We start from the raw sequence: 16174 nt of genomic DNA, 5'->3' as shown, positions 1-16174 counted from the left end.
TTTATTTGGGCCTGAATAGTACGCACACAGCCTGGGCTTGGCTGGACGCACAGTGGGGCACCAGCAGAGACGCTTACTGGTCATATGAGCCTGGTTAGTGGTAGAAGCTCAGTTTCAGCCTCCTGCTCATATCCATGTGCATATACAGAGGCGTAAAAGAAGCACAGAGGAGCAGCGGTTCCTCGCCAGAGCGCAAATCGCTTCAACAAAGGGCGATTTGGAAAGCACGCACGCCACATCACACTCACACACAGAGTTACATGGTGTGAGTTACAAAGCGGGAGCATAGATGCAGACTGTGTACTGACAGATTGGTGTGCCATTGACAGCTGCCTGGAAAAAGCATACACTGTCCACCGCACGCTACAGATGGTCCAAGTCTGTATGTGCACATGTGTATTCGCCCAAGTCCTCCCACAAGACCATCACTATCCCTCCAGTTCATTAAAACACTGCATCCATTTGATGGTTACTTCCAATTCTCTTAAGAAACAGGCCTAAATACCAAGTCAGAAAAAGGTCGCATTGATGTCAGGCTACAGGGCCTCCCAGTCAGCCGAGACACAGCAGCACTCTTGCTCTGATTAGTCAGTGAGGTGCTAATCACTAGGGAAAAATGGCCTGAGCTCCTAATCCCTAGCCCCCTTCCCCCCACCCCCCACTTTTTTTTTTTTAAGCTCAATGATGCTGTTGTATTATTCTTTTATTTTACAGACATGTACCTGCAGGGAGATTGAGACATCTCCACCACCTGTCTATTCACAGTAGCAAGCTCCGAGATCCAAGCATGAACAAACACGGAAAAATGTCACATAGCCTTGAATCCAATACAAGCTTTATCCATTTCGCCCACTACAGATGTAAGGGATTCAACCCAAGTTTGACTATCGTCTATGAAAGTTAAGATGGCATATCAGCACTGATGGGTTTGGTATCAGGTCAACATCGGCAGAAATCTCACAGGGAAAGAAAAGAATTAATTTGATCCAACTCTTCGATATTTTTTACAGAGCGCAATTTTCAAATCATTTACTACTATTAACACTGATAGTAGTAAAAATGTATGACCGTCCCAAACAAAAGTAGACAATTCAGGCTTAAGCATGGCTGCTACTACTGTTTTTAGCTATGCCATAAGTTTGAGACTATTTCCAGTATGTCATATAGTGTCAGAAATTGCATAAGCAAGTCAGTTTGAGGCAAGCAGGATGACTGAGCATGCAATTTGCACAATGCTAAGATGGCCTAAACCACAATTACTTATTAGCTACATTAGCCCAGCTAATAAAGCTATGTTTAATTCAATGCAAAACTAAAGAAGCAAACCTCAGACATTCAGTCGACTCTATATTGTGAAACTGTAAACAGATTTTTTGCTGAAACACCACTTTAAAATCAAAACTCTACATTTCAGATGATTTATGTTATGCTCATTCTACATTCAATCTTTTTTTTAAAAACCATACTGATTAAAACTTTTGACACCTGTCTGGCATGTCCTACCTAACTTTGCTTCATCAATGAGGGAAAAAAAAAAAAAGAAAAAGAAAAAAATCCCGGGAAACAGTCACATGGGAATTCCTCCCTCCCTCTTCTCCCTGCACTCTCTCATTCCCTCCCCCGTCTGTCTCACTCGTGCACGCGCTCTCTCGCTGTCTCGCTCTCTCTCTCTCCTTCCCTCAGCAGCGCTGCTCTGGGCAGTTGTATTTATGACAGGGAGGACGCTGCAGGCCTCGGCCGCTCTCTCTCCTCTGACAGTTGTCCATCCGTGCAACAAATGGCACATTCATTCATGGGCGGCAGCGACAGCTCCACTCCATAAATCGCAACTCCACACCAGGGGCTGAGGGCTGCCTCTCCATGCGCTGACCTCATCGCCCATCACCCACAGCACGGAGCAGGTCGCAGCCCTGGAGCCAGCAGCATCGGGAACTGGGGCAATGGAATTATCTTTGGGTCCTTTATGAACAAACATTGTTTTATCCTGGGCCTCTTTGATGGGCAACATGTGATGGCGTAACATAAATGCTAGGGCAGAGTAACATCGTTTCTAAACCACTATTGGCCTTAATACAGCTACTGTAAAAGTTTGCAATATGCAAATGAACTAATAACAATTTTGGGCAGCTGCTGAGAGGATCCTGACCACTCAAGTATTCCAGATGAGTGTTTAAATAAAGTTAGGCAACATGATAAATCTAGACCAATCTTTAAACCATGAAGAGTTCCCCACTGTGTTTTTGCATACATTGCAAGTAGGGTTGCAAAGATTAAGGATAATCAGAATTCAATGTGATACAATATGATGGACCAACGGTGTCAATCCAATATATTTTAACACCGAAAAATAAGGACTTGATGAAAAATGCCTTACAGTAATATTAATGTTTCACCTTTCAGTTTATTACAGCATTCAACACTATAAAAATACAAAGAAAAAAAAAGTTACACTTTGTGTCCTGATGTAATACTCTAGCCATGAGCTAATGTTAGCCTTGAGCTTATTCAATGATCACAAGCTAACATTCAAGTCAGTTATGACACAATGATACAGTACAATCCAATTTGCTGCAATGAAATTTCATACAATATGATACACTAAATAGTTACATCACTAACTGAAAGGCATAACATAATTGCAACATGTGGTAACACCATCCTAAACATTCAGAATTAAAGTATTTCAGCTAAGACAAACTGCAGGATGCTGATCAAATGAGTGCACTTTCACAACAGTCTCAGTGCATGGAGAAAGCTGACAATGAAATTTCCACGTAAATGCTCTACAGACCTCACATCTGAATTAAAAAGATGATACAAGGCAAAACAACAGTTGCACTGATGGACAGGCCTGGATTAAATCACTCCTTGTGGTAATAAGGGTGTGAAAGATGACTAGGTGAGCAAGTACACCAAAAAAAAAAAAAAAAAAGTCTCGGGGCAGGGGAAGTTTGTGTGTGTGTGTGTGTGTGTGTGTGTGTGTGTGTGTGTGTGCGTGTTGGGGGGGGGGGGGGGTGCGCAGAATATTTGCTGATGGTTTTTACATGTCGGGTACTGGCCAGACTACACTGAAAAACACAGTGGTAATAGACTAAGATTAGCCGTGAGTGAAGTCATCCTGAAGCTGAGCTCACTGCTGTATCTCGACATCTTTCGGGAAAATAAAGGACTAAAGATGCTTAAGATAATCTCTTTTTGAAGCGAGGTTAAGGCGTGGTTGTTGGTTTCATGAGGCAAAACCTGAAAGCCTCTCTACACCTGAGAAGACAAAGATGGGGATGGGGGTTGGGTTCTAGGGCTTTCAGGCCCGTTAAACCAACAAGCCCCAACCTGAACAGAGCCCCAATATGCCCTGAACACACAACCTGCTCCCTGAGCTGTAGATCACAGAGAGATTCCATTGTACATGCACAACAATGTGTCGAGAAAACAACAAAAAAATGTCTGTTTGCTACAATGAAAATAGCTTTGCTGGCAAAATGGATAAGAACATTGGTTTTGGATTAAAACCATTCATAACTATTGTCACCAAAATAGAATTTAAACGGGATTGCATGATCATTAACCGTGCTTCTTTTTTTTTGCATAAACTGTTATTAATTTTGTATACATCTGCCAATGCCAATACCAATACAAGAACATTTATGGAATGCAGCAGAGCTACAGCTACCTGGATTAGCATTACTATGTATTTCAGAAGATTGGTATTTAAAGTTTTTTTTTTAACATTAAAATCCTATCCCATCCATTTTAAAAGCAAATAACGAAGTGATGCCAAGGCTGCTAGGCTGGTGAGCAGGTTAGCTGTGGAGCCACGCTGCAGGGCCTCCGTGGGTTCCACCTTTTCTGTTTAGCAGACGAGGCGGAGGAAAACTGCTGCAGGGGGGTTTGATGGAGGACTGGGCAGATACGCCTCTTACAGCATGCCATAATGGAGCTCTTTGTGAAACCAAGAAGAATACACCCTTCATCTGTGCTGAGACTGAGACTATCCCTATGTCTGTCACACATACACACATACTCTCTCTCTTTCTCCCTCATAGTGACCACACATGATTGGTGGCTGTCAAGACCTTTTTCCCCCTCTCCTGAAGAAAAGAGGCACTTGGGTAAAAGGGAAAAAAAAGCACAGTGAACAACTAAATGGCGAACTACTGTCAGTGAACGACTGTGATGTTATCTGCACTTCCAGATGAGTCACACCTCCACCTCTAGCCCTCACCTTCTCACCCCCTCCTCCCCACCCCCCTTTGGCTTCTGTTCTGATGTTATATGACCTAAACTGCAAAGTGAGGATGGAGGCCAAAGTACAAGGCCATAACATCAGCCAACTGTTGCAGTGGAGCCTCTCACCCACCCACTCGTGAGGAACCACCTCCTAAAGCCAAGGCATGTGACTCCGCATCAGCCAATGAGAGCCGGGGCAGCCAGCTGTTTGCTATGGCCGTGTGCCTGAGTGACAGCCAAGCCGGCCCTTGCAGCAGGGGTTATCCATCACACCCAGGGGTATGTGGGCATGCTGAACTTTCTCGGCTACGCTGAAGTGACTCCCCAGCATCACATCACGTACTCCGCTCTCCCCTCCTCTGGCTGAAATAAGAGTCACATTGTTTTGTTTTTTTTCCCTCTACTGCTCCACATTCGCTGTGCTGGTCTCTCACTCTCACTCACTCCCTCTCTCTACACATAAGCCCCTGCCTGAGGACATGCTCCTACAAGGGAGCAATTCATCTGGAATAGGGGGTGGAGGCTCTGGAACTTCAGAGAGAATCTGGAGGCTGAGAGTGTTAAAGGGCCGTGCCTATTTATTTATTTTTTTTATGCGCTAATGCACTCTGCTGCTAGCATCAGTATGCCAAGTGTCCCAGGATGATCTGGATGGGTTTCACTTCTTCCTTCTGAGGAGAGACCATTTTTATAACAAGTGCAATATCCTAACTTTAAGTCACCAACGCAACGCATCTATAACTGCAAAATATGTTTCAAAAATTGGCAAAATGTAACATCACAATATGCATTTCGGAGCATATTGAAGACATCAGTTCACAAACACTGACCAACTATGTTTCATTACAAAGAGAGAGCATATTTAGTCCTGTTTAACTGGACTTTGTGCAGAGCATGAAAACATTATGTGGCACTACTGGTTCGGCCTTGTCTGTTATAACTTAACAAACCTCAGAAAAACTAAACATCATGAATCAAGCAAGCGTCTTGAAGTATCATCAGAATATATTTTCACCATATCGCCCACCTGCATTCCAATGGCAGTTAATTATTGTTATTTTTCCAAAGAGAACGAGCAACACTTAGAGGAGAAAGCCTTGCGACACAAGAGCAACTCGGAGTTAGCACTCAATAAAGAGTGGGACAGTTTATAATGCCCAAGAGACCATTAAGTGCCCAGCACAAAAACAGAATCGGTGGATTGTGCTATTCACTCTGGAACTCCCAGCATTCTTTTAAGTGCCTTTAATTACCTGATAACTACATCCAAAGGACAGGCAGCCACAGCCAAAAATGTGAAACAACAATTGATACTAACATGAAAGAATATATGCAGGAGAACGCTGAATGAGGAACATCAAGATCTCTGTGGTCCAGCATCGCAGCAGTCGGGGGGGGGGGGGGGGGGGGGGGGGGGTTGGGGGGTGTTCAGGCATGACAAACCGGTCCCCTTTGTAATCCCATGGCACTCTGCGGAGGCGTTAGGGCAGTAGCATTTCGGCTGTGGGACTGTAAAGGCCTCATTTCCATCTGTATGGGCCCTCTCAATGTTTGCCAACAGGGTTTTAAAGAGAGTCCCATCAGATGTTAGCCAGTACCAGCCTGGGTACAGATTGGCGGGTAGGTTACAGCTCTTTACACCATGAGGTCGTGAAAGGATGAAAAGGGTTAAAAAGCATGACAGGTAGGGAAAGTTGTCATGTACCAACAAAATCAGCAAGTGTGAGACCACAATAAAATTATACAGCTGGAATGACTGAAGCGGTCATGGAGAACAGAGTTTTTCTCGTCCAAAGGGTGATCAACAGCTTGATGTTTACCATCACAGCACAATACAAGAGAACTGAACAAAACTTCACTTAGGCCACTTCCGGAGCATTCTCTGCCTTACAAGAACAGAACTGAGGCTTTTAGCCCAAGACCATCCATTTCCCTGCTTCCCAACTGCAATTGTCTTAATGAAGCACAGTGCTTATCGTAATTATAAAAACCTGAAACAACATCCAGAATCCACCATTTCCTGTTCAACGGAAGTCAAAAAGACTCAAAGTCTTGTGGGATAGGCCATTTCCTTACTGAGGGATGAAATGAATGAAGGAAAACAACCCTACAAACAGATGTACATGTTCAAAACTCATTACACACGACCAAAATCTACTCTGAACATGAAACATTTAGGATCTTAATCAAATCATGAGCTAGTATCATGATACCTTCCTGATGCCTTGGCATGTTGGTATTCAGGATGCACAGGCTAACAAAGTGTATCTGACACTCCTCGCAAAAATGATAATAGCAGCAATAAGAGGAAGCTATCTAGACAGAGTATGAATATGCAGCACATCACAGAAGAACCCATGTGGTCTGAGCAAGAGGTCATGTTGACAAAAACGGTAATGAGTGCTCCAGACTCAAGGCCTACAAATATGAATAGTGCCTGTTCAGCTCTAGCATGTTACAGATATGGTGTTCAGATGCAACCTATTCAAAAGTATGAAACAATTCCAAGTATCACAGCATTCAAGCAGAATACAACCAAGATGAGCAGCACTTTTTGGTTTGACCTACTCTTCACAGTAGACATTGCCATACCAATAGACAATCAGCCTTTGGTCACATAGTGATATACTGTGAAGACGGTCACTGAACAGTCAATAAAACAAATAAGCAGGCTAATCTAAATCTGTACCCAATTATACTTTAAACTCATAAATTTGATGCACAATCTGTTTGGTGTATTTTGGGCCATAATTTAAACGAAAAAGATAAAGCTGAGTGCAACTGTCATTTAGCTGCTGAGGAGGAAAAACTCTTGCAAGAACCCTTGGCCTGGTTTCCTTCGTATGAGCCAATCAGCGGCCTGGTTATCTCGTCCTACTCTGGTGAGCTTTATGACTGCCTTTGTTCGTTTTTCTTCTGGCACTTTGTACCAAAGTTCACAAGTTGAGTTAACGTGCTGGTTAATGATAACACTCCTTCAAAGGAGTGCTTCACTGCATACTGAGGATGCAGGGCAAAGTTTGGTGAAGAAAGGTCCCTAACTTAAATCCCAGAGACTAAGCTGAGGATCAGATGAAATCATTTGAGAAATAGCGGTTACAGCTCATCCCTTTTGTAATCTAGATGGCAGGCACAGGCAAGTCGGACTGTACCGTGTTTGTATGTACTGTTTGTTTTCGTCCACATCTTGAAGTACTGTGTGTGCAAGCTCAAGAGCTGGGAAAACAAAACTCATTTACTCATTTTTCTTGTGAGTAATCTCCAAATGGACAGCAGGGGGGGGGGGGTAGTGAAAGGTGTGGCATGGGGAGCTGGGCTAGCACGGGCGAACAAGAAGGTGGGCCTCTCCTCAACAAGTTAGTGTGCATGCCTGGTATGAAATAGGTGTTGAAGGTGGGCAGGGTTTCTGGTGGTTCATTGTCTGCTCAGATCCTGATGGGAGAGGCCAGGTTTCAGGTGGGAGAAAGAGTCCAGATCACTCCCTTTTGTGTCGCCCTGCTCAGGGGCGCGGCAGCAAAGCCTGGCCCATTGACTCCTTCTTTCCCATGAGAGGCTGACAGTGTACCATTAACCCTAGTCGAGCACACCAGGTACGTCGTTACCTTTTTTTTTTTTTACCTGCCCCCACATAACCACAACCCAAATTTAGGCTTGAATACACACTCTACAAATAGCCCAGTCCTCACCCCGACCTCTACACCAGTGCTGGCTCCATCCCTGTACGGCACATTTATTTTGGAAACAGTACTAAGCATATCAGTGCCCACCATCTTTACGAATACTGATGTACCAACACAGAGGGGAGGGTTTCTCAGTCGACTGTCAAACTGACCTCTTGCTGTGGAGCATCTGCTATCCACAGGTTTCTCATAAGGACATGACTTGAAGCACATCATCCATTCAAACTGGTCTGAGTAGGATGTTGTTTCAGCTAAGCTGCGAGTGTGACTTGGGTGTGGCGTTCAGATAATAGTCATTCCCTGCCTATCACTCAACCACTGGCTTCATACTTGCGAGGTTAGACTGACACAATTTTAAGCAAGAGACACTGAACTGGAAATCCCAGTATCTGTTCAGTAGAGAACAAGAAGATTCTGCCTGCTTTGCAATTTCAACATTGCTACTTGGAACAAAAGTTTCTTTCCTTTTTTTTTTTTTTTTATTTTCTGTTTCCAGGGTGAAACAGAGTTTTAAAATGTGACCAGAAGCCTGTGACATGATGTTTCATCAGGAAATCTCATGTCCTACCTCTGGACAATGACACAGCACATTTGACTGTTCCTTGCCCCCTTGTACCATTGAGCAAGGCCTTTACTGAAACAGAAAAAAGTGCAACTAGAGTTTCAAAGCATCAAGTTTCTCAGACCTCTCCCCATTACTGTTCTTCAGTATCTTCTCTGAGCCTCCACTTCCATTCCAGGCTACCATACCCCCCTTCAACAACGGCAACGGTGCTGGGGATGCTCTGAGGTAAAAGCCATTAGTTTGCCTGAGAAGCTGCAAGAAGGTGTGTGGCTAACTTCTTTACAAGCCAAAGGAGCAGCCAGACTAGGGGCATGCGCTCCTGTCTCCATGGAGACAAGGTGTGTCCCATGTTTGCAGAACAAACAATGGTACCTTTTCAGCCCAGCATGAGGGGGAAGCAGGACGTTGTGTATGTGGGTGTGCATGGTGCACGTATGGCACAGTTTGGTTAAAAAGGCAACAAAAAATGGCTGCAACAAGACAACAGGGTCACCACAAGAGATCAACCCAAAGCCCATCCTTATAATTGCACGTTTTGCAGCCACAAACAGCCTAAAAATACATTTCAGCTAAGTTTGGAACATCTACTTCTAGATCTGTTCAAGGCGCTGTCAACATGTCACATCAGCTGAACAGCATCCCTGGATAACATCCCCTCCCAGCATGCAGCACGGTTCTCAGGTAGGGTGTCATTAGGGCAGCTCAAGCTCATCCTCCTGGGCTATATTTGTTGTCTGGTCTGAGTGACGGCACGGCAGCCGAAAGCTGACTGTCACAGGCGGCCTGCTGCCTCGCTTTCGATTAGCGGCCCGCCGCGCGAACTCCAGATTAGCACTGTTTACACAAAGGCACTCAGCAGCTCCTCTGCCTGTCCTCAAAAGTGGCAGATGTGGAAAATACAGCGCACCACCCGGGATAAACTGCAGGCAAATACGCAGCCCTGCCGGGGCTGGAGCAGCAGGAGGGTTTGCATTAGGTATGCTTTAAAATCCCTTCTTTGAAAGTTAGCCTGGAACAAAAGGCTCAAAACGTATGAAGAACTGACCCAAATAAGTTACCTCTGTATTGTACAGCATAACCACTTAACTTTGATTGTGGTTACAGCAATCTGGCTGTAAAAAGATACAGACACAGTTTAACTGAGCTGCATTTGCATTTCTCTCTCCCTCACTCTGGCAGAAACTGGTTGGACGATGCTGTTGCCTGCCACTTTTTTTTCCCCCCTCCTGCAGCCTCCCCTCTGTCTCTATTCCCCTCTTCTTCCCTCCCTCTTTCACTCTCCCTCCCTCGCTCGGTTCCACTGAGCAACAAGTGCTGCCTGGGAGTACCACCCCCACCCCTCCCCCTCCCCCCTCCTCCTCCTCCTCTCCCCCCTCCCTCTCCCGTTCTAACCTCCAGAAGCTATCGCAAATCCTCAGCCTGCACACAACTGCCAGCTGACAAAACTGTTTAGTCAGCAAGAAAGCCAGGCAGGGAGGGAGAGCTATGGGCTCAAGAGAAGAGAGAGGGAGCGAGGGAGTGCTGTGAGAGAGAACGAGAGAGAGAGGAGGCAGCAAAAGAGGCCGTCTTTATTGCAGTCTCCATTTAGCCCCTCTCTCTCGCTCCCATCAGTCTCCACGTTGTGTTAACCCTTTCCTACCCTCTAGTTCAAGGAACAAAGCATAAGAGAGGGATAAAGGGGGCAAAAACATTGTGATGAAATATTAGATCAGAAAAATTGCCACATAAGCAGCAGCAGGATAAGCCACAAGCTGTTGTCCGAGTTAACCAACTCTTGGAGAACAGTACAGGGCCAGTCGCTTTAACGCCATTGTTCTTACACTTCCTCCATCACTTCCCTGTCCACCTCGGAGAAGAGGCAGTTTCACTTCCTGCCAGCCCCCCTCTCGTCTCCTCCTTGGTTGTATTTTTCTTATTCTCTTTCTCTCTCTCTCTCTAGTGTTTTTGTTCTCTCCCTCTCTCTCCTTCAGTGTGGCATTCTTTCATATCGGTGATAGCCGTCGAGTTAGACTTTGAACTCACAGTAAATACGTGCTTTATTTGCCGGCTGAAGCTGACGGGGGTGGGGGGTTGATAGAGACGGGACTCAGGAACAGGGTGCCGGAGGTGAGCCTGACTGACACGTAGGCTTTTGTGACCAGGTCGACAAAAACCAAGCTGATGCGCTCATCCCAATGGCTCATCAGTCTGGTGACGGCTCAGCAGCAAATGATTAGGTCGCTGCAGTAATGAAAGGTTTTCTACATAACAAAACAAGATGTTTCATGCATCAAATCACTGCAGAGTTTAATGAAAGTGGGTAACAATGAACAACAATCAAAGACTGCAGTGACCTCTCTGAAACAAGTTCTACTAAAGGGAATAAAGCATAAAGCAAGTACTTGTTTTACTTTCAGAAAAGGTCCTGTGGCACAAACATGTTCAAACAGGCTAGTCCATTCGTTTTCAACATGTTTTCACTGTCAGTAGCCTATATTACACACGACAAATTGACTACTGACTTTGAGACTAGCATTCCATGGAGGACATCAGTCAGATTCTTCAAGTTGAATCACATATTCAAACACATCTAGATGACATGACCAAGACGACTAACTAAGCTAAAAGGCAGCCCAAACTCTTTCTACAGCATCTTTTTTTCCTTTTTCAATTGCAGCTCACATTCACACCAGTGTATCTACATTCACACAAGTCAGTCCACTATTAACATTTTCTGAAGGCACACTATGCAAAAACAATGTAATCCAAAGCTTTTTTCTGGGTTTATAGTGAAAGGGGTTCACAAGTTCAGTAGCATTGCTTTCTGAGTGACTTCTACAAATTTATTAGAGTTTCAAAACAGAATGCAAGGACTAAACGGATAGAATTTACCTATTTTACAGATTCAAATAATATTAAAATGGAGACAATCCAAACCAGGACAAGACTCATTAAGTGTGTGCGACTGGACAACATTTTAGGAAACAAGAGTCCTAGGAAGCTATAGAACAAAAAGCAGAAGCAGTGAACCACATTCTCAAGATTGAGTAGTGAGTCTAATTCTAAGTTATTCTCCCAATCCATCCTAAGTTTTCACTGTAGAGACAAGTTGAGTCCCTGCCTCCGCTCCACACCCTCTGTGAGATGGAACATAATCTTATCTAAAAAAGGCAAGATAAATATAGCCTGAGAGCCAAAGGGCCTGCCCATCAATACCCTGGGGGAACACAGGACCCCCTGCATCAGAAGGGCAGAACCTATATGCCCTTTAATTGGGCTATTCTTTCACACAATCAGCATAAAAGGAAGCTATATTTGGGAAATCTACGTTTTAGTTGAGAATTTTCCACAGGTGGGCTAGTTTTAAGCTAACTTTCTTTTCATAATCCAATAAAACAATCAAACTGTCTGTCTTCACCAAAGACGAAAACTGAACTGATGCAAAAAGAGGGGAAAAAAAATCAAGATAAATTACAAGATTTAAAAAATTTCCATGCAAATCTAACACTCAATGTAAAGCAATACCCTGCAATTATTTGGCTGTCTCAGAAGAGAACGGTCAGGTAACCTTGTTGATTGGATTAGATTAGATTTTAATGAATTAAAGAGGGCTAATGGCAGTTCCCTGGGCACTTTTGAAGCCCCAAGGGAGAAATGTGTTCTTAATAAGCTTGTCTAAGCCCAAAGGAGACATTTCCTTAAGACATCACATGCTATAACTTAAATAGCGCCTCACTGGCCTAACTAATGATTGTTATGAATATTTCTAAAACTTTTTTTATTCTAATAAACAGCCTCCAAAAATAACTCAAACATGAATTTTGGCTTTATAACTTGATATCTTACACACTGGCTCATTTACACAGGTATGCATAAAGCAAGATGTCAAGGTTATAGCATAGCTGTCATAGTGAGATGTATTAAGACAAAGATCAGCCAAGCAGCTAAGCGTTGTAAAACCACAAAACCCGATTCTGGCCCTAAAACCGTTCAGATGCAAATTAAATTGACAGTCGTAGCTTAGCTGAACAGGCTCATGTCTCATCTGCTCATGCTTGGGGGATAGAATGCGCATTTTTTAAAGCACATGTGCGGATTTTAGTGCGCTGACTTCTAGTCACAGCCTCCATATTTTGATCTCCACAGAAACCCGCGATTTGTATATTGTGTCAACAGTCCTCACAATAGAGAGTGGGCCACATCCAGCCCAGGCCTGCATACTGAAACACAGCTAACAATAAAAATAGAGAAACAGCAGCTCTGAGGAGAAAGGAAAAGCACTTTATTTGCCTTTTGTGAAATGAAAAACAACTCAACTTTAAGAACAACAAAAGCTGCTGTCTAGTCTATTTTAATAGTATATCGGAGGTCACAGGGACAACAAACAACTGCAATCATACACTGCTGGCCATCAAGGCTAGAGCCAGGGTATGGGTTTCAGTTTTTACATGCCTCTTCTAATCACAGAACCTCTTCTACCATACAGAAACTGCACAACATCCTCTTACACCAGTCACTTCAGTTCAAGCTGCATGCCCTCACTTGATCATAGCTGTAGGGCCTCAATACGGACATGTGCATGGTGCTTCTCTTTGAAATGGCCTTTGACATCATCTTAGCAGAAAATGGCACCACTTTGCATAAGAATGTGTCTTTGCATTGCTCTAAGCATACAATCCATCAGTACCAGTTAGATATCCTATTAGAGTCTTTACTTTCCTTCGCAGGGCCTTCTAAATGTTAATCCCTTGTGTCTGTGTGACCAAAAGGCAGACTTTTTTAGTTTTAGCATCCTGCACTAAGAGTACATTACGAGAGAGAAAAAACGAGAGAGAGAGAGAGAGAGAGAGAGAGAGAGAATGGTGCTTGCTGTCGTTGCGCAAACTCACTGTGTGTGTGTGTGTGTGTGTGTGTGTGCACGGCTGCAGGCCCTGCTCGTCTACAGTGTTGAATTTCGTAATGGAATGCGAACTGCTCATCCGGATCTCTCCTCCCTGCCTCCTCCTCCTCCCAAATGGCTGAAGAGGAGGCCGGTTGACCGTAGAGAACATCCCTATTTAAACCTGGACTCACATATGTTTGTTCCCTTGTACTGTTACCAGAAAGTCAGACTCAGCCAACAACAAACTCCAGAAATTACTTCAAAGGGCTGATATAATGGAAAACTTCATTTCCAAACTGTAGAGTTTCAAACACTGCTCATCCTTAGGTCATGCATGGAAACTACGCAGCAAACACAACCCATTTAAATTCACCAACACACTTACATATAGCCACAGTCTACAGCCCTGCCCATCACATGGTTATAAGCAGCAATTCAGCCCAAACTGCTTTTTGAATGAGGCAGCTAATCAGAACAGAGGTTATTTACATATCAGTCTTAAAGGCGCAGTAACCAAATTAGAATGTTTAAATCTAAAGAAGTAAAAAGAGACTGGAAAACTGTCACATAAAAAACGGAATAACTGGTACATAAAACCACTCGAACATCATGAATCAACCTTAGGTGCGGGACAACGAGAAATACAAGTAAATTGTGGGCTACAGGCCCTTTAAACCTTTCGAGATGCTGCTGCTGCTCCAACCAGCTAACCTAAGGTGCTCACTTAGAGCTGGGCAGCATGACCGTTAGTTATACTGTTAGTGTGATAATTTATGTCGCAATACATGCTTTTCTGAACATATTGTGCGCGTTATATCATCAATACTCACAGAACCCTCACCAACTGCCTGTTTTATTATGAAGAGAGCAAGATCAGTCCAATTTAACTGGATTTCGTGTATCCTAATAACCTTTATCAATCATTAAATGAAAATCACTGATTATACACACATACACAAATACATATAGCTCGACTGGTTCCATTTTCTCTGTTCCGACTGATGAGATGTCTGAAAAAATCAGATATCGTGACATACTGCGTGTCGTGAAAACTTCTTGAAACATCACGATCGCCCTCTAACTACAAACAAACAAACAAACAAAACTTGAGAAACTGGCTGTGAGCACGAGCGCAGGAAACGGCAGCAGAAAAATGCCTAGCAACCATTACGGAAGCAGCTAGGCTGCCGTTCCCCCCCCCTCCCTCCTCAAAAGCTCCATCAGTGGAGTTAATCTGAGTAAAGTTAGAAGGAGTTTAGCGACAATATCTTCATAAATGTGGTCGACGGATAAATACATTACGTTTATCAGACGTTGCTAAGAGCTGCACGTTCTCGGCGAAGCGAGATATGGAGCGTTTTAGCCGAGCATCAACTTTAACTCTCGCCAACAGCCTCGTGTTTTTAACCGTCAAACGAGCCAAACTGGAGCCCAAACGGTCGCCACACGATGGGAAGCAAAAAATGCATCAAAAACAAGCGAGTCGTCTGTAAAAGTCGAATGAAGTACGTTTGCGACAAAAAGTGAAGCCTTTTAACTTATTACTTATAAGGTTTTAATCACCGACGAGATGAAAAAATAACGTAGCTAGCTAGTAAAACGACTCAACGTCCACAAAGCTGCTCCGACCAAAGTGCAGAGGCAGACGAGGCTAAAGCTGGCTTCCTATTCGCCAACTTCTTGTTCGAAATTTCCCGTTCCACCTTAAATGGTGCAGCAGTTCCATTCTGGAACCTGTGGCGTCAAAGTGTAACTGCTGCACCTTTTAAGGTAGAACGGAAAAATTCGAACAAGAAGCTGGCGAGTGAGAAGCTGTGCGAGAAAGAGATATGGATGCTCAGTGTAGCGCAGCCAGAGAGCTAGCAACGGCGAGCTAGCACGTTTTAAAGTTCTTCTGAAGCGGCTCTCCACGCCATTCAACCTCACACAGGGTCTAAAAGTCCATGAAGAGATGCGAAACAAAACGTCGCGAGTGCTCGGTGTGTAAAACTAGCGCTGCGCCAGAAAGTAAGTCGAGTGAGGGATGATGTGGAGAGAGGGAGAAGCACATTCCGCAGGTTTGAGCATCAGGTCCTCAGAGCGAAACTAGGAAACGAACGAGAGCCGCGGCGGGGAAAAGCACTCCTGATCATCTCGAGCAAGTTTTCTGTGCCCACAACTGTTAGAAAAGTTACCCATCGGCGTCTCAGAGCCACCCCGCGTATCCTGATATACGGCGGATGAAGGCGAGGACCTGTAAAGTGGCGTAAATTGGAGAGGAGTTAAAAAACAAACTTACGTTTCACTTTGTTGGGGTTGGGCTGCTTTCGCCTCGACATGGTGATGGGAGTGATGGGCCGAGGAGGAAAAAAGAAACCAGCAGAAACAGCTAAAGTTGTTCCGGAGAGGAATCAAAATGGCGTTTCCTGAAGATGTGCAAAGTTCGTCAACTTGGGTGTTTTCTCTCCTCCTCTCGAGTGAATTCCTCCAGAGGAGAGGAGGATGATGAGATGTGTCAAGGAGGAGAGCAAAGCCCTTATTTTATCAGTTTTCTTCCTCTTGGTCTGTTCCTCAAAGCGTTGCTCACTCACACACTCTTTCTTTCTCTCTCTCTCTCCCTCCCTCCTCTCCTCGCTCTTGCTCTCTCTATCTATCTCTCTCTCTCTCTCTCCTCTTTCTCTCTCCTCTAACTGTGATCAGTAAGTCTGCGGCGCATCACGTGTGTTGCCTGCGTCTCTCTCTCTCTCTCTCTCTCTCTCTCTCCTGCTAGTCTCCAAGGGGACGTGAGTTCCTGAGGCTGTGGCCAACCACGGCAAGCATCTCAACCCCGCTGCACGGAAAGGAAGCACAAGTTTCTTTAAG

At 44.3% G+C, this 16174-nt stretch overlaps 1 protein-coding gene across 2 annotated transcripts in view; it reads right to left on the bottom strand.

The window, feature by feature from the left end:
- rreb1a (ras responsive element binding protein 1a) overlaps nucleotides 1-15935 on the bottom strand; it is a 63056-nt gene extending 47121 nt beyond the window's left edge. For both annotated transcript variants that reach the window (XM_017704578.2, XM_017704569.2), the window contains exon 1: nucleotides 15612-15935. Coding sequence is in view for 1 of the 2 variants with exons in the window: in XM_017704569.2 (XP_017560058.2) it covers nucleotides 15612-15651 (40 nt within the window). In the remaining variant the exon portion in view is untranslated. The remainder of the gene's footprint in view (nucleotides 1-15611) is intronic.
- Nucleotides 15936-16174: the final 239 nt, after the last annotated feature.

Source organism: Pygocentrus nattereri, chromosome 3, assembly GCF_015220715.1.
Source record: "Pygocentrus nattereri isolate fPygNat1 chromosome 3, fPygNat1.pri, whole genome shotgun sequence".
Lineage (NCBI taxonomy): Eukaryota > Metazoa > Chordata > Actinopteri > Characiformes > Serrasalmidae > Pygocentrus > Pygocentrus nattereri.
Note: the sequence above shows the minus strand (reverse complement) of the source record. Positions and strands in the feature narration are given on the sequence as shown.